General features: G+C 40.4%; 1 protein-coding gene and 1 long non-coding RNA gene across 3 annotated transcripts; one reads left to right on the forward strand and one right to left on the reverse strand.

Annotated features, from left to right (window-relative positions):
- The first annotated feature begins 41 nt into the window (after window positions 1-41).
- LOC124288833 lies at window positions 42-6,953 on the forward strand. The gene is made up of 3 exons (XR_006901533.1): window positions 42-52; window positions 227-230; window positions 6,871-6,953. It is a non-coding gene; the product is annotated as an uncharacterized LOC124288833 (long non-coding RNA).
- On the reverse strand, window positions 5,114-26,746 carry LOC124288832. Of its 2 annotated transcripts, XM_046725385.1 has the most exons (7): window positions 26,464-26,746; window positions 22,904-24,932; window positions 22,282-22,479; window positions 20,887-21,084; window positions 13,556-13,645; window positions 10,200-10,290; window positions 5,114-6,488 (listed from the first exon to the last, which is right to left on the reverse strand). In XM_046725385.1, the coding sequence occupies exons 2-7, from the start codon at window positions 24,897-24,899 to the stop codon at window positions 5,519-5,521; spliced, it is 3,543 nt and encodes a 1,180-aa protein (XP_046581341.1). In that variant the 5' UTR covers window positions 24,900-24,932; window positions 26,464-26,746; the 3' UTR covers window positions 5,114-5,518. The 2 variants fall into 2 exon arrangements, with proteins under 2 accessions (XP_046581341.1, XP_046581342.1); XM_046725386.1 differs by lacking the exon at window positions 20,887-21,084 and having other exon boundaries at window positions 5,115-6,488.
- Window positions 26,747-27,227: the final 481 nt, after the last annotated feature.

Consider the following 27,227-nt stretch of genomic DNA (forward strand, 5'->3'; position numbering starts at 1 on the left):
AGCAGTATCGTGGCAGGTAACACCAGAAATGGACTTCACGCATTGTACCCATGTTGGGAATCGAACCTGGACCTTTGGCGTGATGATCAAAACCACTGGGCTACCCCACCACCACAAGTCTCCCAGACCTAGACAGTAAAACTCACCCAGGTACCCACAAGATGCTTACCCTTAGAGGGACCTCTGTGAAGGCAAACCAGTGGTTACAAGTTATGAGCAAGTGCAGTCACGTCAACCAGATCACTCCCTGAAGCCACCCAATACTCGTCGGTCTTCTCTTTCAGCATGGGGACTCAGGCCTAATCTAATCCCCAATACCAGTGAGCACACTTTTGTAATCATTTACAAGAAGACAAAGTCATCAATATACCCCGCAATGGCAAAATACTCTTCATGAATATGTCAATTAGTTATGACTGTCAAATGTTTTGGTGTGTTTATAGCAGTGTGTGAGTTTAGTTTTATACCACACTCAGCAATATTCCATCTATATGGCGGCGGTCTGTAAATAATAGAATCTGGACCAGATAATCCTGTGATCAACAGCATGAGCATCGATCTATACAATTGGTATGTGTCAACCATGTCAGTGACTATATTGCAAAGTGGAAGGAGAGTACTGAAAGGTTTAAGTTCTGTTCCGGAAAAGAGCACTGACACCCATTTCAGTCGAAGTCAACTTGTTGCCATGGAAACAAAACAGAATACCCGGTATTTTATTTAAATATCCAAAGCAACCAAAAGGCACCAGTACACTACAAGACCTATCTATGTGCCAGGTTTGGTGAAGAAACATGTTCTGCTCCGAAAAGAGAACCAACACCAATTTCAGTCAAAGTCAAACTTGTTGCCGTGGAAACGCAAGAAGTATTATAATCAGAAATCAAAAACTACCAAAAGGCACCAGTTCACCACCAGACCTATCTATGTGCCAAGTTTGGTGAAGAAATACTGAACGGTTTAAAGTTCTGCTCCGGAAAAGACAAATGTGCACGAATGGATGGACGGAGTGCACTTTAATACCCCTGCAAAACAGGATATGTCCTTGCAAGCATCGCTGTGTATTTCTTATACATACCAAAAACAGAAATCCGGATGATATATTCAGGTTTCCTTAACCATTTTAGTACACGCTGACATTGTGTACATCATTGATAGAAATGAAGAATAGATAGGATCCATTTGTTGCAAGTAAAACATTTCTCCCGGGAATTCATCCTCATCTCCCTGGGGAACATACAGTAAACTACAGTTGCATTGAGCTCAAAGGATTTACAAATTTTAGTTGTTATGACCATAATTTGTTGCCCACATACAGGGATTGCTCTGATGCGGAAATCTTGCATAATTGACGCAATCTGTGTTGAAAATAGGTTGGACTGACTTAATGCCACTGCAAGCCAACCAATTCTCATGAAGGAAAGAAACAGACTGACTTTTGGATTTGGTCCATGTCTCTGTACTAGGGAATTCATTTAAAAAAAGAAAGAAATGCCCCCTTGTGTGCATAAGACCCTTGAAGACAGAGTCAAGATGATGCCCATACTCCACAGCCCAGGGCCTACTTGCACAAAAAACGATCGTAGCTACAATCATTTGTAGGCATTTGCAATCGAAATTACAATCGCGATCGTAACTCATACTCTTTGAACAATGTGACTGGTTGGTTGGTGTGTTGTTTAACGCCGCACTCGGCAATATCACAGCTATAGGGCGGCAGTCTGGAAATAATCGAGTCTCAACTAGACAATCCAGTGATCAACAGCATGAGCATCGATCTGAGCAATTGGGAATCGATGACGTGTCAACCAAGTTCGAGAGCCTGTCCACCTGATCCCGTCGCCTCTTTCAACAAAAATGGGTTACTGAAGGTTCATTCTAACCCGGACACTCACTCACTGAGTTACTGAAGATCAATTCAAACAATGTCACTGAAATATTCAGCAAGTGGCCAGGAACAAACAGTACAGTTCCTAATGTCCATGAATTCCTAATAAGCATATATAACACTGTAATGTATGACCCAAGCTGCCTGTGAGACATAGTCACTGCACTATTTCAACTTACCAGGTGCCCATTCACTCCTGTTGAACAGACACATGCAATGTTTTTGTAGTAGGGCCTGTAAAGTGATTCTTCCACCTGACTGGTGGCCTGTGTGGTGTGCACAAAACCATGTCCCAGTATCATTGGCTTGCACTTATGACAATAATAATAATGGGCTTTAATCATAAAGCACTTTTACCATCCCAAACTGCGTTCCACTGGAGATATTGCTTGTGTGAATGCCCTGACAATGCTATAATGTCATAAACTTCTGTTTTTTATAATTGATAATTTTTATTCCCTGCTTCCCCTGTTACAGAAAAGGCAATAGAGCCAGGGGACTCGAAGGTCCTTTGCAAGAAAACTTTTTTTTCTAACAAAGCACAAAACAACAACACCAGACACCACAACACACTTACAAGCTTCAAATAATTACAGTAAGTTTAAGGTCAAGTTCATTCAGCTTATATTTTTTTTCATTATGGAACAAAAAGAAAGAATTCAGAAAATCATTAAAAATGTGCAACATCATGATATAACATCCACTTTTTATAAAACTTATCCTGTTCACTTTTACTGAAGGATATATTCTTTTTAATAAAATACCTATCTTGTAAATAATGTCTAAAATGTTTAAAACTAAGAGTAGTTTTTAATACTTTACATTTATATATGAAGAATTTAGTTAACAACAATATTGAATCAAACACATCATCAGTATATACACTTGTTCTCATTCCTGGAGAGTTAGTGAGGGACTGTGGTACTCAGTACACAAGTACTGAATTCCAGGACTGTGCAACTTTATATGGATTTGTTCACACTTTGATCAGCCCCAAACACTCTCAGGCTAACGATGAGGCAGAAGCTGCTGTAAAGATAGTCAAAAACCTGTGGAAAAAGAACACTGACAAACACAAAGCTCTCTTAGCATACAGAGCTATACCACCACAGGGACTTGGATTGTCTCCATCCCAACTGTACATGGGTCAAAGATTGAGAGCACAGCTCCCAATGTGCCAGACACTGCATGAACCTGAAGCATTTAGTAAGTCCGACATCAGGGCAGAATATGACAGCAGTCAACAGAAATCGAACTATGACATGCGCAAACACATAGAGCTACCACCACTGAAACATGGGGACCTTGTGCGAATCTGGCCGGAGAAAGGAGAGACATGGAAACCTGCAACAGTTATATCTCACCATAACTCACCATGGTCCTGTGTAGTCGACACAGGTGAACAGCGGGTCAGGAGACACAGAGTCGCCCTCAGAACTGACTCACAGAGACTAAAGATGCCCGAATTGAGAGGCTAAAGCTACACCTTGCAACTGGACAGAAAACTCTGATGCAGTTTCTAGATACAGTTGGACACTTAGCGAAATTACATTAATTGTTTTGTGACTGAATTATGTATCACCACTGATGATGATGTATGTGATTGACTTGTGTGACTGATCATGGTGATGATATTGGTATTTTAACTTGTTGTATACATGACCTCATTAAAGTATATATCATCAGTGCTAGAGTTTATTTTCATTAGTGGGAGCATACCTCATTAATGGAAGAGTCTACTTTTCTAAAGGTATAACAGCATTTACGGGATGTGCAGTCAACCCTAAATTTGTTTTGATAAGGGTGTAGGTGATATGAGGTGTAGGTGAAAACACTGTGTTACATGGACATTTACAGAGGCAGAAGCAAACCATATCAACAGACTTTTTCAATGAAAGTGAACTCATTTACTTTTGTCTTTATATCTTTATTTTATTTGCCAACTATTTATGTATTGTTGTATATTACTACATGTATTGAGTAAAAATAAAAAACCAAAATGAACTATATTATCCTTAACAAAGGGAGGTAACTCATTACTGCAGTGTATGGTAACGGACAAGAGTTGTTTAATCAGGACAAATGCCAGTCCATAATAGACGGATTCCACTGTATGTACATAATCTTTAACATTATATATGAGTTTTGATATAAATCTAATTTGAACGAGGTGTGTTGGCGTGACCTGCCATGACACCTGGTGTCCTTTCCTTGCCTCACTCTCACACTGTCCTGTGTACATAGTGAAGCCCTTGCATGTGAAGATTGGTCATTGTAGTGCTTTAGATGCATTTTAGAATCCACCATTGCCTCACGTACACTTGATGACTTTTGGTTTTAGCGAGTGAGTGAGTTTAGTTTTACGCCGCACTCAGCAATATTCCAGCTATATGGCAGCGGTCTGGAAATAATCGAGTCTGGACCAGACAATCCAGTGATCAACAGCATGAGCATCGATCTGCACAATGGGGAACCAATGACATGTGTCAACCAAGTCAGTGAGCCTGACCACCCGATCCCGTTAGTCGCCTCTTATGACGAGCATGGGTTACTGAAGATAAATATTCTAACCCGGACCTTCACGGGGTCCCTATAAAGCGGCAGCATGGGAGTATGGACATGAGATTTTATTTGCAGTTCGTTTCCACTCAGCAGGTCGAATTGAAGAGAGAGAGTACAAGACGTGAGATAGGATAAGTTTATAAATATAACAGATTTACACATTGTCCCCATAAGGGGAGTCAAACCAAGATATTCAGCATGACGAGCAAAGCACTAGGCTCCCCCACGCTGCTTTGTAAACAATAAACACAGTAGTGTCTCGAGTATAAATATTACACCTACAGAGCTAACCTGCTTCAGTGGTACACAGATTAGTGATATTTGATTGTGACATCATGGTACCAATTGATTTCACGATGGTCATGTACAAGAAGATACCATCTGATCTCAACACACTCATGTGGAAACAGCTTTTTGATGATAAATAAATGGATCAATAAACAAACAAAAATAAATAAATATCATGAAAATGACAACATTTTGATCTCCTAAATCTAAAATGAAATCACGCATATTGGGGTGTGATGACAGTGTGTGAGTTTAGTTTTACGCCGCACTCAGCAATATTCCAGCTCTATGGCAGCAGTCTGTAAATAATCGAGTCTGGACCAGACAATCCAGTGATCAACAACATGAGTATCTATCTATGCAATTGGGATACAATGACATGTGTCAACCAAGTCAGTGAGCCTGACCACCCGATCCGGTTAGTCACCTCTTATGACAAGCATGGATTACTGAAGACCAATTCTAACCCAGGTCTTCACAGGTTGGTGTGATGATAGGCATTTCCCCAATGTCACAGATTCTGACCACTCAATCCCAATATTAGTGCATTAATAATACTTATACATACAGGTTATATTGTAGATGCATCTCTAATGATGGCAAGAGGCAAACACAGTCTCTTGCTGAACTTCTGCAACACTTCAAGTTCACTGCTTAAACAGCTCACCAGTCCATGAAAAGTTACCTCTCTTTGCTGAACCAAGATGTGCTGATCGTGGTGATGACCAAAATAAATTAAATAAATTAAAAACGATGAACAGCTAATCAAGTCAAATTCACTTAATTTTCAGGAATTAATTTTTTCCACACACCACCTGGATGATTATTATGTCCTTGCCCCCTGACACCCAGAACAGCATTCCGATTGGTTGACAAGTCAGACATGGGCATGAGAAGATCAAGGTCATGTGAATGCAATGTCTTTGCTCTGTCCTCAAGCTGACACAATGCTGAAATGATGTTGCCATCCTCAAACTTATCTTTCTCCTTGCTATGTTCAGCAATGACCTGCTGTTGTTTAGCCAGCGCTTCCTGCACTGACAAGGAATCAGCAGACCTCCTTCGTCTACGTCTTTTACTCTTACGTCTATGCTTATCAATGTCTGACCCTTGCTTAACTCTCAACGCCTGTTTACTTCTGTGCTTCGAATCGCTTCTTTCACTGTTTCTTGAGTGCACTTTCTGCTTCGTGCTACTACGATGTCGGTTTTGTTTATGTTTTGAATATTGAGGTTTTTGCATTCCTCGCAAACTTAGTTTCCTTGGTGATGATTTGTTGGCTGCTGGAGAAATATGTTCAGCAGACATCTTTTTGGTAGAACTTCTTAACTGCCTGTGCACACTGTGACCCCCACTGTGACCCCCACTGTGACCCCCACTGCTCCGACTGGGACACTTTGCCGGAGACTGATTTGAATACTGTTTGGGCTTCTTGAGATTGATGAGACCTCTAAGTGACAGCAATCGCTGATAATTGACAGTAGCTGTTGTATTATGCTTTAACTGTTTGGTTTTATTATCCCTGCCATTGCTCCTTGTTTTTGTTCTGACTTTCTTTCTAGTTGGAGTCTGCTTTTTTTTGTTATCTGTAATCATTTTGGACTTGGAACTTTTCTCTCGGCTTCCTTGATTGGACTTGACTTTCTTGCAGCGCAATGTCTCACTTGAATCACCATCCCATTTTCTCTTTACTGGTGAAATCTTTGTTTCAGACTTCTCAGCTGACTTCTTGACTGGACTAGATGACAACCTGGGAAAAAGGATAAATAGAACATGACAGTATTTATTATCCATATGGTGAAACATAACCAGTGTCATATACATCACATGTGCACATGTGCACATATCACTTTTGCTTAGCAACCACTGTTTCGTCTGTGACGTCATTAAACAATTGAACGTGACGTCAATGAACAGGGCAGTCACACTTGCTTACCGTATTTTACTGCACAAATGTACATGAATAAAATGGATAATAAAGAAATTATTACACTTCGCAAGTGTGCCACACGACTTATACGAAACTCGTGCAAAATTGTACAGTTGCAGATTAGTGGGTGAGTCGTCTTTAACGCCACTTTTAGCAATATCACAACAATATCAGGGTGAGGGACTCCAGAAATGGGCTTTAGACATTGTCCCCATGTGGGAAATCGAAGCTGGGTCTTTGGTGTGTCAAGCAAATGCTTTCACCATTAGGCTACCCCACCACCCCTTGCAGATTAGTACCTGATGCAGTGTCTGAAATTAACCACGGTTCCTTTTCTTAACCGTACAGGATTCAGGATGTCCCTAGATTCAAATACCATAGGGATAAAACTCAAAGACACCAGACTCCCACAAAATTTAGTTTCTGAGCAAATGATTCTTAGTGACAGTTAACCCATTAGTTGATTTCAACTTCTTTTTCTAATAATGCATTAATCTTTAGCTGGTATGAACACACTGGCTGCCAACAGTATCAATGGCATACCAGTGTCTTTGTCATGGTACAAACAATTATAGAGGTTACCACTAGTACCACACCACAACACAGGGCATGGGGTTCATGGATGACCCACATTAGTGAGAAATCTACAATTATAGAGGTTACCACTAATACCACACCACAACACAGGGCATGGGGTTCATGGATGACCCACATCAGTGAGAAATCTACAATTATAGAGGTTACCACTAATACCACACCAGAACACAGGGCATGGGGTTCATGGATGACCCACATTAGTGAGAAATCTACAATTATAGAGGTTACCACTAACACAGTCATCCCACACCACAACACAGGGCATGGGGTTCATGGATGACCCACATCAGTGAGAAATCAATTATAGAGGTTACCACTAACACAGTCATCCCACACCACAACACAGGGCATGGGGTTCATGGATGACCCACATCGGTGATAAATCTACAATTATAGAGGTTACCACTAACACAGTCATCCCACACCACAACACAGGGCATGGGGTTCATGGATGACCCACATTAGTGAGAAATCTACAATTATAGAGGTTACCACTAACACAGTCATCCCACACCACAACACAGGGCATGGGGTTCATGGATGACCCACATTAGTGAGAAATCTACAATTATAGAGGTTACCACTAACACTTTCATCCCACACCACAACACAGGGCATGGGGTTCATGGATGACCCACATCAGTGAGAAATCTACAATTATAGAGGTTACCACTAACACAGTCATCCCACACCACAACACACGGCATGGGGTTCATGGATGACCCACATCGGTGAGAAATCTACAATTATAGAGGTTACCACTAACACAGTCATCCCACACCACAACACAGGGCATGGGGTTCATGGATGACCCACATCGGTGAGAAATCTGTAATTATAGAGGTTACCACTAACACAGTCATCCCACACCACAACACAGGGCATGGGGTTCATGGATGACCCACATTAGTGAGAAATCTACAATTATAGAGGTTACCACTAACACAGTCATCCCACACCAGAACACAGGGCATGGGGTTCATGGATGACCCACATTAGTGAGAAATCTACAATTATAGAGGTTACCACTAACACAGTCATCCCACACCACAACACAGGGCATGGGGTTCATGGATGACCCACATTAGTGAGAAATCTACAATTTTTAGTGTGTAAGTGTTGCAAAGTGTCCTTTTGAAATTTTTGTGATTCCCTCAAACTTTAGAAGAAGAAAGAAGGATATCAGCTTGTAAAACATTATTGCTACTAAATATCATACACCATTTGAAAGGTCTAATCCTAGCTACTGTTTATAAATATGAAATTTATTTTTTATATTATTCAAATAATACAACTACAACTTAAATAAGTTAATTTTAATGAAAATGCAAGCTTACACAATTATAATGTCCGGTTAAACCACAATTTTATTCTTCGGTTTATTCAATTTGTTTAATTATTTCCACGAAACATCATTACTTTGCTGTTTGACAACTTTGATATGGATCCGTTGCCGAAGCATCTGTCCGAGAAAGCATGTAAGATTAGTGAATATGTATGCATCCACAGGACGCACATGCATAATATTTGTGCGTCCTTTCAAATTTTCATGCATATATTTCGAGGACGCGGGGGTAGATTTATCCCTGACCCACATTATACATAACACAGAATAAAGGCCAAGTAACATCATATTTTCCTTGTGCATAACATTTCATGTATTGTGCCCAGTCAAAACTTGATGGACAAACAAACTTGTAAATGAAAATAGGAAACTTGCAATCAACCACCACTACACATAGTAACTCAATTGCAAAAAATTAAGCATACAACTTTATGGATGACAACTTCTTGTTTATTGCATTGAGGTAGATTTGAGGTAGATTTGAGGTAGATTTGAGGTAGATTCTTACACCGTTATCAAGCTATCACCTTCTTTTGTTGCAATAAACAAAAAGTTGTCATCATAAAGTTGTATGCCTCACTTTTGATTCACCAACTTCTAGAATGCCAATCAACAATTAATTCAATTGTAGTTCCTGTTGTCCATGGCATCTCTAATATGCAGAGATAAAGGTTACCGTGGGCAATTTGTATTGTCAACTGTCAGACAGATACAGCAATCAGCTGTGTACTCATGTTTTGCTCCAATCTGCTGGTGATTAAGTTGAAAATTATCCGAAAATATAACTTCAAAGAATTTCTATTCCATTATCAGAAGAATTTATATCTTAAGCAGTTATTTTAACTGGGATAATATATATTGCTATCGTGTTAGTTTATGCATTTTTTCTACGTACATAATTAAAATAATAATTAACATAGGCTTAGCACTTTGGGTTACGTGGCTGGATACATTTTACGCAGTTTGACAAGTCACTGTTGACTTCCCGCAGTACACATGCCACTTTGATCTCAAGGTGGGGTGAGGTGACATTGGGTTTTACGTCGTGCTTGAGAATATTTCGCTAATATGACGACGTGCATGCATGTGTATGTGTATGTGAGGCTGTTTGTACTAGCCCAGACTGAAGCTGGTTTTATAGTGCTAGCCCACTGAGATACCATACCGCAGTGAAGCATGAATACCCCACTCAGACACATTATACTGACTCCGAGCCGACCAGTCCTTGTTGTATCCATTAATGCCGAGCGCCAGGCAGGGATCAACAAGTACCATATTTTAACGTCTTTTGGTATGACGCGGTCGGGGATCGAACCCGCCACCTTCCGCTCTCCGGGCTGACACTCTAACCACTACACCACGAAGGCGGTCTTTGATCTCAAGAACAAAATGTTGGCAATTAATTGTCAAATAAAACTTCAATGAGTCAATAACGCAGGTCTTGGGGTCCATGGATTAGAAGGCAGTAATCAGATCGGGACTGATGAGAATAATGTTTAATTCGTGCTATCACAATATGAGCGAAAAGCGGACCCTTAATACTGATCATAATAATTATGATGAGAGCTCCTTGAGATCGCTTTCCTTACCTGCAATGTGGGTGCCCAGGTGCTGTTTTCTTCCTCAGCTTCCGATGGCCGTCGCTTGGTCTTCCCACTGACGATGGTTGGGGCAGGTCAGCTGGAACAGAAGATCATATTATCCTGAAGTTAAAGCTCCACTGAACAGGTGAGTTGTTCAGATTAAATCAAACAAATCCTTATGTGTACTTACACTACCAGTGCATTTGTGCAGGACTGGTTGGTTTGTTGTTTTACACCACACTCAGCAAAATTTCAGCTGTATGGTGGCAGTCTGTGAATAATCGAGTCCGGAGCAGACAATCCAGTCATTAACAGCATGAGCATTGATCTACGCAATTGGGATGCAATGACGTGTATTTTTGCTGGACTGACTGACTGACTGACTGACTGAGTTTGGTTTTACGCCGCTTTTAGCAATATTCCAGCAACATCATGGCGGGGGACACCAGAAATGGGCTTCACACATTGTACCCATGTGGGGATTCGAACCCGGGTCTTCGGCGTGACAAGCCAACACTTTAACCACTAGGCTACCCCACCGCCCCATTTTTGCTGGAATGAGACCATTGTCTAACACAAAACCACCCACCATAACTGATATTTTATCAGTCTCGTTGACTACTGCAATAAGTTTTAAAGGTACATCCAAACATTCTTGTGTCAAGGTTGAAGAGACCTATGTAAACACTTCAAGTTATCCGAGTGTGTGAGTGAGTTTAGTTTTACGCCACACTCAGCCAGATTCCAGCTATATGGCGGCCGCCTGTAAATAATCGAGTCTGGACCAGACAATCCACTGATCAACATCATGACCATCGATCTACGCAATTGGGATATGATGACATGTATGCATAGCAAAACAGTTTAGTCAGAAATCAAATAAGAATCTGTATTTCAGTGACAAAGAACATTAAGGGAAAACAAAGAGCCTGAAATATGATGCTTTTCTGTAACTGACTGTAACACAGTCAAAACAGTGAGCAGTTTAATAGTGACCAGATGTGAGGTGTAGAATAAAATCATTCACATTTATTTCTTCTTCTTTAGGCATTTTGCTTAATGTCTACAATGTAGAAGGCTTCACACTTCCATTGCTTCTTCTGAAGACTTTTAAATTAAAATGAAGTACTAATATCACCATGGTTACATTAACTTACCTACTTCACATTCCTAACACAGGACAAGTATCTTATGTTTTAACACTGGCGACAGTTGGCTAAGGGTGGAGAAATGGCAGTATAGCAAACTTTACATAATTTGAAAAGTGCTAGCTTTAGATATGTTTGCTCTTCCTAGGTAAAGATAGACTTGTGTTCCAGGTTTTGAGCAAAACAAGTATGATATATTTATATCATTCCCTTTATACTGTTGAATGTAAATCCTCACAGAATGTTCATACAGTGGAAACCTGATAAGTAAAATTTCAAGGGACTCGCCAAAATTGTTTACTTATCAGGTATTTTACTTATCCAAACCTGCAAATGACAACCATATGCATTTATATGTATGCATATGTAACAATGAACAACTTATCGGTGCTGTCAGTGTATTGTCAACTGCTTGACCCCAGCGAGCTGTAAGTAGGATGTTTGTTTGACTGGAGACTGACACGACTGCCCCTCATGTCGGATTATGTGGTGATCGCTAATTTAGTTATCCAGTCTCTTTTGTTAAGTAATTTACTTCCATGGACCGTGAGAAGACGTTGAGTTAAGCGGTATTGTTTACTTATCCGACTTTAGTTAACCGGACTCTAATAGTTATAATTGATGAAGAAAATTGCCTGGACCAAAGAAAAGTGTTTACTTATCAGGTCTGTTTAGTTAAGCGGTCTTTACTAAGGGGTTTCCACTGTAGTTTGAAACAAACTGGTATTTCAAGCAAGATGCAATTTGCTACTAAATTCTCCCCTAAATTACTCCTGGACTCACTTGGACCAAGATTTTGTTTAATTCGGTTCAAAACCAGTTATAGAAATTCAAGCCAATATCCAATTTTGCTAACATAAACTGTGTTAGGCAGTTCTGTGATACCAAACTCATTTGAAGCAGAAACATCTTTGACATTACCACAACTAGAAGTATATTAAAAGAAATGAGTAGGCTGAAATATAATTAGATCATTGGTGACTTTCAGCCAATGAAAGCCACTGATTGTAAATTGACACACAAGGCAAAAATATTCCAGGCTTATACATTCAATAATTGAAGCAGTTGTCCAAGTGATGTGAAATATTTCTGAGGCATGTTTATAACATGTATAACAAACTGATGGATATAACAAACTGATGGATATAACAAACTGATGGATATAACAAACTGATGGATATAACAAACTGGTTTGTTTTTCCCTCAACCACTTGCTGTATATTTGAGTCAAAATGCAGCTAACATACAACAGATACAACAAACTAAAATGGGTGGCGAGTTGAAGACAGTTAGTGTAATGCACCATACAAACTTCATTATCAATAACACCCGTGAAGATCCGGGTTAGAATTGATCTTCAGTAACCCATGCTTGTCATAAGAGGCGACTAACGGGATCGGATGGTCAGGCTCGCTGACTTAGTTGGTTGACACATGTCATCGGTTCCTAATTGCGCAGATCGATGCTCATATTGTTGATCACTGGATTGTCTGGTCCAGGCTCGATTATTTCCAGGCCGCTGCCATATAGCTGGAATATTGCTGAGTGCGGCGTAAAACTAAATTCACTCACTCACTCATTATCAATAACCATCCTTTGATTTAGATTTTGATGACACAGTGAAAATAACATTGATTACAAGGCATAGAAACGACAAGTACCATCTTTTAAGAACTTCTGGTGTGAGGCAACCAGGGTTTCAAACCCGACCTCCACTCTCCAGGCAGACCCTCTATCCTCTAGACCATGGATGCTGAACAAGTCCATGCTCCTTACATAACTGTAAATATTATTCATCACATCCAACACCTGATACAGATACTACATCAGTTCCCAAATAACAGATCTAACTGTAGGACAGAGGCCGTCCACGAGTGTTATAGTGAAAACGGACCCCAGCGAGGACGGCCAAAAAATATTTCGAGAAAACGGCCAATGAAGTAAATTTCAATTATTTAGAATATATACAATCATATAATCTCCTTTGATCTTGGCGCAACTATGTTGGCCGTTTTCTCTAGGTTCGGTGGCCGTTCTCTCCAGCATGGTGGCTGTTTTCTCGATTTTTTGGGGGTCCGTTTTCTCCGTATCCCGTCCACTAGACCATGCATGCTGCCTGACAAAGACCATGCACCTAACTCAACTGCTAACATCCATCACATTCAAGATCTGATCCAGATACTCTGAAGACACATCACTTTTCAGATTATTTACCAGGTCTTGACGGAGTATATCCACTGGCATGGGAGTCTGTGCTGATGTCACTTCGAGCATCAACGTCCTTACTGGAACACGGGACACTTCCTGAAACAAGCAACAGCCCTGGTTAATGCCCTTACTGGAACACGGGACACTTCCTGAAACAAGCAACAGCCCTGGTTAATGCCCTTACTGGAACACGGGACACTTCCTGAAACAAGCAACAGTGCTGGTTAATGCCCTTACTGGAACACGGGACACTTCCTGAAGTACCAAGTAATCGAAGTTTTATTGACTCACTTTTCTTGGGGAATAACAATTTCTCTGAATTGACATGAGTGAGGAGGAAAGGTTATATCTTATGATTTTACAGAATTAGGTGGATGGACATTCTGAATCGAGATGGGGAGAGCCAAAATTGCCATGAGTTCTATTTTGTCACATGTCCAGTGAGTAGAGCGTGATTCTGGGCCCCACCGTTGACTAGAGAGGTTCTCTCTGTATATCAAGAGAACAGCTCAGATGAACTCATAGGATTAAGAGGTGTACAAGAATCCAACGAGTTCTTCCATTGAAGTTGTGAATCAGTGTTGTGTGTAGACCAGGAAAACTAGGCAATATCAGAGGAGCTTTGTGTGAGAATTCTTGCCAACAATAAATGGACTTGAACACCATACTGAACTTATCTTTGAGTATCCATCTTAGCTACATCATCCCCAGAACAAGAGTGGATAGACAGATTGCCTAGGAAGAATGGTATTATACCCGGACACCCTCAGGTAACAGAATCCCTAATTTTCCTTTGAGTAACCAAATATATTGTACTTACCTCACTCAAACTCAATTGGGTATTTTGCCATTTTCCATTAATTATAAAAATATAATAAAGTTTAAATGTTAGTGTTTGTTATTTATATTTGATCTGTAATACGAGAAACAGTAAGAAAGACTGCAAGTTACTAAGTTCATGTCCTGAACATGAACCTCTCAACATATCTCAGTTATTTCATATATCCAACGGTACGCAAGCAAGATCCGACATTTGTGTGTGTATGCAGGTAAGATCACATTTACTGAGTATTCAAGTGTACTTGTATGCAATAGACTTAATAGGAATAGAGTTTTCACATAAATATTTGCATAATTTACGAAGATACGCAGCTTATCTGTACCTCTGTGGAGGGCTGGAGAGATAACTAGGGGTGGATATCAATATGTATCATGAAGATCAATCAGTTATTGATAAATATTGGATTTGAGCAAAAATATAAAAATAAGAAATCAACATGTTTTCATGTCACTGGTGAGTGGTGAAGCATTCATGGGCTTCAGCCATGTGCTACAGCCTTGTAAATTGTTTGGCTTAAATTATATACTTTCTGCATGAACTCTTATAGGAGGGAGGTTCTACAACAAAATTCATCCTTCATCAAAGAACTGCCTATGTCATGACTAGCAGCCTAGAGGCTGGACATTATCTACCACACCCGGCTGCATATGGATTGTAAACAAGAGTCATCAGAAGATGACATATCCCCCCGGCCCCACATCTTTGAAAGAACAAATCATCTGATAGTTACTTAAAGTCCAGCTTGATTTTCGACTAAGTGCAAATCGTTTCCATGGAAATCAAGAAAAAGATAAATGACAAAAATCTCCAAATAGCAAAAGGCACCACTTTGGGATCTGCCTCAGATATCTGCCAAGTTTTGCTGAAAGATATTAAGAAGTTTTCGCTTTGTGCTCCGGAAACAAAACCTACCCCTCCCTTTTGAGACTAAGTCCGAATTGTTTCCATGGAAAGTGAGAAAATAATAAATCACAAAAATCTGCAAATAGCAAAAGGCAGCACTTCAAGATCTGCCTCACATATCTGCCAAGTTTTGCTGAAAGATATTGAGAAGTTTTCGAGTTGTGCTCCGGAAACGAAACCCACCCCTCCTTTTGGGACTAAGTCCAAAATGTTTCCATGGAAACCAAGAAAAATAAAAATGCCAGAAATCTGCAAATAGCAAAAGGCACCACTTTAGGATCTGTTTGATATATCTACCAAGTTTTGTTGAAAAATATTGAACGGTTCTTGAGTTATGCTCCGGAAACGAAGCCCACCCCTCACTTTTGGGACTAAGTCCGAATCGTTTCCATGGAAACCAGGAAAAATAAAAATGACAAAAATCTGCAAATAGCAAAAGGCACCACTTAAGGTTATGTTTGATATATCTACCAAGTTTTGTTGAAATATATTATATGGTTTTTGAGTTGTGCTCCGGAAACGAAAGCAATCTTTACTTTTTGAGACTAAGTCCAAAATGTTTCCATGGAAACCAAGAAAAATAAAAATGACAAAAATCTGCAAATAGCAAAAGGCACCAATTTAGGATCTGTTTGATATATCTACCAAGTTTTGTTCAAAAATATTGAACGGTTCTTGAGTTATGCTCCGGAAACGAAGCCCACCCTTCTTTAAGACTAAGTCAAAAACGTTTCCATGGAAACCGAGAAAAATACAAATGACAATAATCTGTAAATAGTGAAAGGCACCACCTTAGGTTATGTTTGACATATCTACCAATTTTTGTTGAAAAATATCGAACGGTCTTTGAGTTATGCTCCGGAAACAAAATGATTACGGACGGACGGACGAGGCGACGACTATATCCCACCGCATTACATGCCGGTGGGATAATAAAAACAGCTGTCTGTAACACAGAAACATGGATGTTCATCATGGTACAGCTACGGTGAATTAAAATATAACCTTTTCATGTTTGTGTATTATATGTGAAAATCAAAACTTTTGTTCCTCTCAATAGTATATGTAAGATTTGGAAATTTTAATATATATTGTATATTTATACACTTACCCTATCTCACGACTTGCACCTCTCTCTCTCGCTTCAACTTTTAGTGGAACGACTGTAAACCTTTTTCCATAGGCCTCCTTGTCCATTCGCCCGTGCACTCTATGCTGCTCTCCTTAAATAGCTTCCTAGTTCCTAATAAAGCTTGCAGCATGCTCCACTAATTGCCCACTTGACTACCTCTGAATGATCATTCTCGTCTTGGAGCAAACGTAATCTGAGTAGTGGGGAGGTCGGGCGGGTATCCATGAGATAGGATAAGTATATAAATATACAATTCATATTAAAATTTCCAAATTTTTAAACTTATCCCATCTCAAGATTTGCACTTATCCCACAGTTGGACGGCGGGTCACAGATTACCCTAAGTCAAAAGGCACTAACAGTATATACTGGGTGCTCCTGAGCAATGCTGTGTTCAGCCGCAGGATCCGACTAGCATAGTACCTATACTAGTGATGTAGTGATGGGTTCTTCTGAACCCCTTGGCTTACTAGGCACCATCACTCCCATGGAGTGGGATCTCCTGAGCAATGTGGCGTTCAGTAGCAACACTCGCATGCGCAAGAAAAAGCAACTAGGCAAGTCACCTTGCTTCGCCATGATTTATCAGAGTACCCCCGTAATACTAGTAATCTGGCCCGCACCTGCTTTGAGACAGCATCACGAAGATAGGAAAGGAAACTGAATCGGAAAACTCACAAGTTTAACGTTCAGTACCAAAACAACACCACATGACTTTCACTACTTACCACAGTAAGACCACAATGGTGTGTTAAGGTACTTAGGAGCTTGAACGCTACGAAATCCATAAGGAAATCGGAAAGGACTCACTACACTGACGTGATTGCTCCGTGGAGTAGAGGTCAGCAAGCAAGATTGTCGAACACTTCAACATCCGTAGGGAGCAACGACAAGGTAGGCCCATAACTACCAAGGTCACTACGTGCGATGGTTAGTTCGAACCCATTGACTTACTAAGCACAATTGCTCCCAGGGACCGGGACTCCCGAGCAATGTGGTGTTCAGTCACTACCTTCACGAAAGTGAAAGGACGCAGCTTAGCGAGTGTAATCAGTCGCATTACCACGATTTCCAAGGTACCCCCGTGATAAAAGTCTAACGACTAGTATCAGGCCAGCCCCTGCTTCGAAACAACCCCCACAGACACCGTCCCGCAGAGGGTGAAAGGGTAATTGAATCGGAAAACTCACAATTTTAACGTTCAGTACCACAACATCATCTGATGACTTCCACTACTTACCACAGTAAGATCACATAGATGTGTATAGGTACTTAGGAGCATGAACGCTACGAAGTGTAACACTTCGGGAATGACTCACTTCACTGATGTAATTACTCAACAGAGAAGACGACAGTAAGTGAGGTGGCGACTCTCCAGAGCCTCAAATTAAACTGAGAGGAGAAATCAAAGTCCCAGAAGAATCGAAGACACAAATCAGACATAAAATTCAGAATTTTATTCAGATTGTACACAAAGCAGAAACGATCGCAACTGGTGATCATCTGCACTGAAGCTGATGGTTGTACCGAGTGGCGAACAGGTCTACATCTGGTCGTGATAACAGGTTGATCTTCGATTGGAATATCAGAGGCATTTATTTCCACTCCGTGAGTGACGGTCGTTTGAGACGTGACAGGGCATGGGCAATGACATTCCTCATGTTGGGGATGTGTCGGGCTCTGGCCACTGTGTTTAGTGAACCGATCAGATGATAAATTCAAAACATCAACTGAAGCTGTCGACCCCTGATGGTTTATGTACAAAATTACCATCGAAACGTCTGATTGAATCAGTATATGAGTGAATTGTAGTTCAACTGCCCAATGCCGAATGGCGAGAATGATAGTGCTGCTTCGTTGATATGAAGGGCCCTTTCTCCTGATGACCATTTTTTCTGCTAGGCCACTTGATGGAGAAAGTGAGCGTCCCAGCTTGAAAGATGCGTTGACAAACAGGTGTTGAGTCGGTATGAAGGGCACCATAGAGACTCCAACGCAAACATTCCACTTCGGTTGGCGGACCAAAATAATGGTGCGCCAAGTGGAGTGCCTGGTGACAGTCCTTGCATAACTGCAGTGACCTCTGAACTCAGTGCTTGAACTAGTCAAACCCACACATGGGTGTTTCTGTCTGTCACCCTCGATAAGCAGTCTCTCTCGACTGGCTGTCGAAATCTCGACACAATCACTCTTTCCAGGAATGGCACCGGTCATTGTTACTAGCATTTAAAGGCCGGACTTGATATCCGATTCGTGGGACCAAGACAAGTGTGCAAGGGCACTTCATAGTCACTCTGATCATCAAAATTCCGGTAAAACAAACAGTAGTCTGCCATTTGCAAACGTTAAACACGAGTGACAAAAAAAACGGACAACACGGTCTTCGGTAAACCAGGCGAGTCGCAACCCATAAATTCCAGGCTGAGCTATGCTGGCTATTTGACAAAACATCACTGCTGGTACCATGCGCAAAAACTTGACCCATCTGTTATCTGTCCAGAAACTTGCTTATCATGTAAAAAAAAGGGAGCTGAAGATGACGAACCATCTGCAATAATTGCACCCAGCGATACACAAACACACTGTTACCAGTAGTCTGTAGTAACAAGACTCAGTGAAGCGTGGTAAAGTATTCCTGGCTAGCAAGCTTATCTAGTAATGCCCTATCGGGTGGTTGTAGAACTGATATCTACATCGAAGGGTAGATTCGTTGAACCGAATCATTCATCAAAGGTGAAGATCAGATGGTAGATTAAGTCTGGAATGAGATGAGCCCCGGTCACGGAGGACTCTTGAGAACTGGGATCGTCAGACCGTCAAGTGCTGAGCATGATATGTCTAGATGACCGTGCTACTGACATCACATGTAAATCGATTCGGCATGGTGAAGCACATAGCTACTATCTCTGTTCAACTAGCCGCAAAAGGGGTACAAGGTGGGATAAGTTTTGTGACTAATAACATTAAGAGCCTCACAAGCCGTAAGGTCAACCAGATAAACAAATCAAATTGTCATGCTTAGAGCTTGCCACTCCATAATGAGGAATTCAGCGCCTCACAGATGCCCTCACAGAAAACAAAGACGAGGTTCGATGTGGGTTAAGTGTCTTGGGAGGCACCCCAGACACATTTGGCATAGGCTCTGATAAGCTGCTAAGATGCGCCGTGTTGGAAATAACATGAGTGGGGAATTGCCCAATTCGTGAATAAGCTCAATTGCTGGCAAGGTCCGAGGAATGGATTATTGACGAATGCTGACAGTTCAATGAATGCTGACAATTCAGTGATTTTGAACGTCCAGGTGAACTGGTTCGGCCTGGTGAAACGGTACGAGTCGGGCTGGTAAATCGGTTCAGGGTGGTGAGCCGGAACGTTGATGTGATCTAGATCGGTTCGGTAATCCGAAACGTTTAAATGATCTCAGCTGATGGAGAGATCTAGAACAATCAGATGAACCGGTGAGGCGACGTGAAATGTTCTGGCAGAGGTGGATTGGTTCAACGAGGTTAATCATTTCGGCGAAGAGAGCCATTACGGCCGAATTGATGATGAGAGCCGCCGTTTTGGAGATAAGAAACAGTCTTAATATTATGGCAAATTGAGTCGATGTCGTAATCCACTTTCGCCGTGGCAAAACGGTTCAGTCTGGTGAATCAATTCGGTATGGCGAACCGGTTAGGTGATTTGACGATGTAGATCGGCTGTGAGAGTCAGCTGGCAACACAGAGCGGTTTGATGAGGCAGAACGACGAGTACACATCTGATGATGCGCCATTAAAATCATCACCGTCCGACATGAGAATCTCCAGACGATGAGCAGTTAATACTGGTCGTTGAAAGTGAGGGTTTGTCGGGTGATCGACTGTTGAAGTGTAACAAGCTCTGTCTGCCAGCCAACGGGAGCAAGCATGTCTATATGCTCTAATAACGTCCTTGATAAGGGAGAACATTCCCGACAACGTTTGCTCCAGGAACACAGGTCAATACAACCCACACATGATGAGTGGGATCCGAGGAAGTAAATATTGTTACAGTGTGCGCAAAATTACGCTACATAGGGTCAACTACCCATGATATATTTCTCATGTTAACTTGTAAAGAAGGTGAGAACTCTCACAATACGTCCACACAGTGGTGCGACAAGAAAAAGAACGATCACTCTGAGGTAGTCACGTGGGTACACCGGGGAACATGCTGCACGCTTAGCCTGGGACTGGGGACCTGTCCTATAAGGAGAGCAGCCTGGGGAACACGGGCGTATGGACAAGTGAGGCCTACAGGAAAAATTGATGACCCCCTACCTCCCCAGAACAAACTTGGTGCTGGCCCTTAAAATCATCACCCCCTCCAGCCATAACTTATGAAGGGTCTTAACTTTCCAATTTATTCAGCTGTCCCAACCAGAGTATTTCAATCTTTTTTCAAAATTAAATAAGTCAACAACATGATGTTCATATTTACCAAGAATTGTGACAGGTCTTCCATCATCACTCTTCAGAATGGAAGGAATAGTCTTTTGTTCTTCCTGCAGTTTCATTGCACCGACTGAAAGGGAAGTTTCCTCATCGGCTGACTGTCTTCTACGTCTCACAGACTTTTCAGGTGACAACTTGCTCTCAGGAGGTCTCCCGAAACTTCTTCTGGATGAGATCGTAAGATCTGCACATTTGAGATTTGTTTTATATAAAACATGAGTTTCCTTTGACCATTTAGCATCTGATCATAATATCCTGATAATACAAGCAAAATTTGTGATCATTACAGTTTATTATATTTATGGGAAAAATGACATTAAATTATTTATTTGTTCAAGATATTTTATGGATTTAAGCTTCTTTATTCTTTTCCACACAACGTTTCAGGATCATTACAGATCCCTTCATCAGGTGAAGTGACAGTTGACACTATGACGTTGACACTATGACGTCATAACTGCGTTAAATCCATAAAATATCTTGGACATCTATAACAACTTTCAAAATTGCCGCTAAAAGACACCATAATTATTTGTTGTTCAGCAATATTCCAGCTATAGGGCAGGGTCTGTAAATAATCGAATCTGGATCAGACAATGCAGTGACCGACATCATGAGCATTGATCTACACAATTGGGATACAATGACATGTGTCAACCAAGTCAGCGAGTCTGACCACTTGATCCCATTAGTCACCTCTTACGACAAGCATGGGTTACTGAAGATCAATTCTAATCCGGATCTTCACAAATCAGTTATGCAAGAGTTAGAGTGATCTAGAAGTAGTTCAAATAGGGCGCTATAGAAAGCGGCACATTATTATTAATATTATTATTATTATTATTATCATAATTATTATTACAATGCATCCAGTATATCATACACTTTAGTTGTAGTAAATTTTAGGGATACAGAGTAACAGCCTAAAAACAGTTTTTTTATGGTACTTTAATAATTCTAGGACCATCAATTCGTCAGCCCTAGAGATGAGTGCCTGTAATTTAGCTGAGACCCATTCCACTCCCATGACAGTAGCACTACAGTCATGAGTCATTGCTGTACACCTATAGTAACAGGGACCCAATGACAAATTTAGGAGAAGCATGTACATGTGAATGACACACACCCCACCCCCAAAACAAGTGAACCCCCTGCATGTCATGAACAAAATCAATGACGACCCCCTAGTACATGTGTACAAAATTGATGACCCCCTACCTCCCCAGAACAAAATGGGTGCTGGCCCTTAAAATCATCACCCCCTCCCCCAGCCATAACTTATGAAGGGTCTTAACTTTCCAATTTATTCAGCTGTCCCAACCAGAGTATTTCAATCTTTTTTCAAAATTAAATAAGTCAACAACATGATGTTCATATTTACCAAGAATTGTGACAGGTCTTCCATCATCACTCTTCAGAATGGAAGCAGTAGTCTTTTGTTCTTCCTGCAGTTTCACTGCACCGACTGAAAGGGAAGTTTCCTCATCGGCTGACTGTCTTCTACATCTCACAGACTTCTCAGGTGACAACTTGCTCTCAGGAGGTCTCCCGAAACTTCTTCTGGATGAGATCGTAAGATCTGCACATTTGAGATTTGTTTTATATAAAACATGAGTTTCCTTTGACCATTTAGCATCTGATCATAATATCCTGATAATACAAGCATATTTGTGATCATTACAGTTTATTATATTAAGTGGAAAAATGACATTAAATTATTTATTTGTTCAAGATATTTTATGGATTTAAGCTTCTTTATTCTTTTCCACACAACGTTTCAGGATCATTACAGATCCCTTCCTCAGGTGAAGTGACAGTTGACACTATGACGTCGACACTATGACGTCATAACTGCGTTAAATCCATAAAATATCTTGCACATTATTATTATTATTATTATCAATGCATACAGCATATCATACACTTCTGCTGGTCCAAAATATATCTATGTCTTTCCTTGACAGAACCTGCCATCAACACGAATCAATATGACAATATTTTACCATTAATTGTGACAGAAGTTCCATCATCACTCTTCAGAATGGAAGCAGTAGTCTTCTGTTCTTGATGCAGTTTCACTGCCCTGTCTGAAAGAGATGGCTGTATTCTACGCTTCACAGTCTTCTCAGGTGACAACTGAGGTCTCCCTGAACTTCTTCTGGATGAGATTGTAAGGTCTGCACCTTCAAGATTTGTTTTATGTGAAACATGAGAAACGCCTGGAACAGTAGATGGCCCTTCGGCCTGTAATGACCGAGACTGTTTAGAAGTTGCATCACTTATACTGGCTTTATGTGAAACATGTGAAACACTAGATGGCCCTTCTCCATGTGAAATGCCAGAAACATGAGTTGACTCTTCTCCTTGTAATGGCCAAGACTGTTTAGAAGTTACATCACACTTATTTGCTTTATGTGAAACACCTGGAACATTAGATGTCCCTTCTCCTAGTAATGGCCGAGACTGTTTAGAAGTTACATCACACTTATTTGCTTTATGTGAAACACCTGGAACATTAGATGTCCCTTCTCCTAGTAATGGCCGAGACTGTTTAGAAGTTACATCACACTTATTTGCTTTATGTGAAACACCTGGAACATTAGATGTCCCTTCTCCTTGTAATGGCCGAGAATGTTTAGAAGTTACATCACACTTATTTGCTTTATGTGAAACACCTGGAACATTAGATGTCCCTTCTCCTAGTAATGGCCGAGACTGTTTAGAAGGTACATCACACTTATTTGCTTTATGTGAAACACCTGGAACATTAGATGTCCCTTCTCCTTGTAATGGCCGAGAATGTTTAGAAGTTACATCACACTTATTTGCTTTATGTGAAACACCTGGAACATTAGATGTCCCTTCTCCTTGTAATGGCCGAGACTGTTTAGAAGTTACATCACACTTATTTGCTTTATGTGAAACACCTGGAACATTAGATGTCCCTTCTCCTTGTAATGGCCGAGAATGCTTAGAAGTTACATCACACTTATTTGCTTTATGTGAAACACCTGGAACATTAGATGTCCCTTCTCCTAGTAATGGCCGAGACTGTTTAGAAGTTACATCACACTTATTTGCTTTATGTGAAACACCTGGAACATTAGATGTCCCTTCTCCTTGTAATGGCCGAGAATGTTTAGAAGTTACATCACACTTATTTGCTTTATGTGAAACACCTGGAACATTAGATGTCCCTTCTCCTTGTAATGGCCGAGACTGTTTAGAAGTTACATCACACTTATTTGCTTTATGTGAAACACCTGGAACATTAGATGTCCCTTCTCCTTGTAATGGCCGAGAATGTTTAGAAGTTACATCACACTTATTTGCTTTATGTGAAACACCTGGAACATTAGATGTCCCTTCTCCTAGTAATGGCCGAGACTGTTTAGAAGTTACATCACTCCTGTCAACTCTCACCACAGACACAGTGCTGTTTTTGCTGCCATTACCACGACTTGAACGTGTCAAGTCAGTAGGTTGTTTACTGTAGCCAAACCTTGATGCACATTCTTGCTCCTTTGTCACATATGATTTTGACTTGAGAGAAGCACAAACAATTTTGTCATCAGTTGCCTGTTTACCTGGTAAAAGAACAGCTGTGTCACACACATTGTTGTGCTTGTGTTCTGAACTCACAGTACCCTCAGTTCTTGGAATGTCAATCGATGGTTCATGTGAAACAAAAACTGTGTTTGGGCCAACAATGCTACTCGCATTATCATCACAAATAATATCTGAATCACTTCCTGCAATTGATTTATATGCAAAATCTCCTACACTCTCAGTGGATGGTCTATATTCCTTTTCTTCCTTTGAACTCTCTTGATCCGAAACTGAAGTCATCAAATCCTCATGCGATCCCATACTCTGGAGACTAGATTTAGAAACTTTCGTTCTCTTCTTTTTTGCTCCGTTGACTGTGTAGAAGCCTGGCCCCACAATGATGTTGTAGAGCCCATCAAACATCTCCTTCACAGCCACCGTCTCCTCCATCGTTGGTACCAGGGTCTCACTCACAACCTGCAACTAAATTTGTAGAGCCCATCAAATATCTTCACAACTACTCACTTCTTTCAAGACACAGCAACTCATTGGCATATCATATTTGACAACTAGTGAAAACATATTTCGTCTAGTCCTGTGATTAGCAAATGATTGGACATGTTACATAACAAGAGATCATACAAAATGTAAAAGATGACATGCACAAAGTATTTTGTTTGGAAGAAGGAACACAACACATACTTTGTAAGAGATACATCTAGCACATAATGAAGTTAATCCATGTACTGTCAAATCAGTGGAACATTTACCATGTTTTATACCATTAGGCATTATTGTTTCAGCTGCAAGCTGTCACCTAATTAACTCACTAAGAAATTTTGACAGTGACATTGCTGATCATGGTAACAGCATTTTATCCAAGTTCAAGCTAACCAAGACATGAGGAGTTGAGAGATGGTGTCATGTTAAGTGTCACACGGTTTTGTCATGGAAGATATTTCAGGAATTAACCAATGATGCAAAACAGTTTGATTATCAGCTTTCTGACATTCTTTACAATAGACATGATTGACTAGAGAGTAATTATTTTGACATTTTTCTTCCTTTTTAAAGATGGGTATTTTACATTTTCCATGACAGGTTCAAAAACTTTCCGGCAAAACAGAATGACATCACTTTCGTTTGATAAATTATGAGCAACCAGCTTTTAAAAATATCCCACACTGCACTGAAATGTATCGATACTGTACAGTCATGGTATGGGTAGCTTTCTAACACATCACTATATTGACAGGGTTTGAAATACTCCAATTAATGGCACAGTAAATATGAAATGCGGAAAACATTTTTGCCCTTTATCAGATATTTTAGAGACATAACTCATCATCACTTGATTAAACATGTACACAAATGACAAACAAGTAAAAACATTTATGGACTTTATCGCCCAGGACATCACTGGAAATATGATGGATTTGAAATCAGGTTGTTTTCAGGTTCCATTTATAGTGATGGGGTACTAATAGTTTTGAAGAGGACATTTGATATATTGAACAGAACCTGTCACAAAATTCTTAGCTATTAAAGGGGCTGCAAAACAGAATGAATCTTAAAGAAATCATCTTTCAGAAGACATATCAGTGATAACAGAAAACATGTTATATTTGTTGTTTACTAACCAAATTTCAAGTGATCATCATCATTCACAGTCCTTTATTGCACTGAACATGTGGGCACACTTCATTTACTGTACAGTCAAAATATTCGGGCAGCTAAGGCACACTTAGAAAACATTTCTATCCCTGATTGACCTAACAAATTATCGTCTTTTCAAATAAGTTACATCACGGTGCATTAGTTATCGGCAAATCATCAGTGTAACTGAATCCATGTCTATATGGTCATAACCAGCCCATTTTACAATCCAAAGTTATTGCGAATAGGCTTGTCAACCTTTATCGATAACATATATTTACATTTTGTCATGGGAACCTGACCACCAGACGCAGAATGAACAATGTATATTATATAAGTAACAGAAATAACCACTTACTTTCAATTTTACTCTGGGTTGCCAGCCTTTCCGGAGCTGCCTTGCCTTATGACTAATGAGTAAGTGATATTTTTTAAAGAATATTGGGACTTTGTATTTTGACAGCTGTGCTATTTAAGCAATAGTGCGTAAGCATAATTCGATCTCAAGTCGATATAACAACATGTAAATAAAATCTCACAATCACATAGTGTCCTCACTGCTTGCGAGGAACATATTTCAAAGCAAACGTGAAAACCAATATACGAAGTCTCCAATATTTCGACTTTACCGCCATGTTGAATCAAGGGACACTACTCTAGGTAATTTTCGAATTGTACCGTTAAAAACAAAAGCAGGCAATAAGAATCAGTGAGTGAGTGAGTTGGGTTTTACGCCGCTTTTGGCAATATCACGGCAGGGGACACCAGAAATGGGCTTCACACATTGTATCCATGTGGGGAATCGAACCCGGGTCTTCGGCGAGACGAGTGAAGCAATAAAAATCATTTACTTCAGTGTTCAATTATTTCTTTTCAAAGACAATACATGTCAGTCCTTTTTTTTAAAGTAGATGTTTTATGTCGAAATAGCCAGGGTATTTTTGCTCAAAACGTAATGCGATTTGATAGTTATTGGAACTCAACTCATTCGATGCCCTCCCAGGACCACACTCAGCAGTATTCCAGACATTTGGCGGCGGTCTGTAAATAATCGAGTCTGGACTAGACAATCCGGTGATCAACAGCATGAGCATCGATCTACGCAATTGGGATACGATGACA

Source organism: Haliotis rubra, unplaced genomic scaffold, assembly GCF_003918875.1.
Source record: "Haliotis rubra isolate DU_JTF1 unplaced genomic scaffold, ASM391887v1 Scf426, whole genome shotgun sequence".
Classification (NCBI taxonomy): Eukaryota; Metazoa; Mollusca; class Gastropoda; order Lepetellida; family Haliotidae; genus Haliotis; species Haliotis rubra.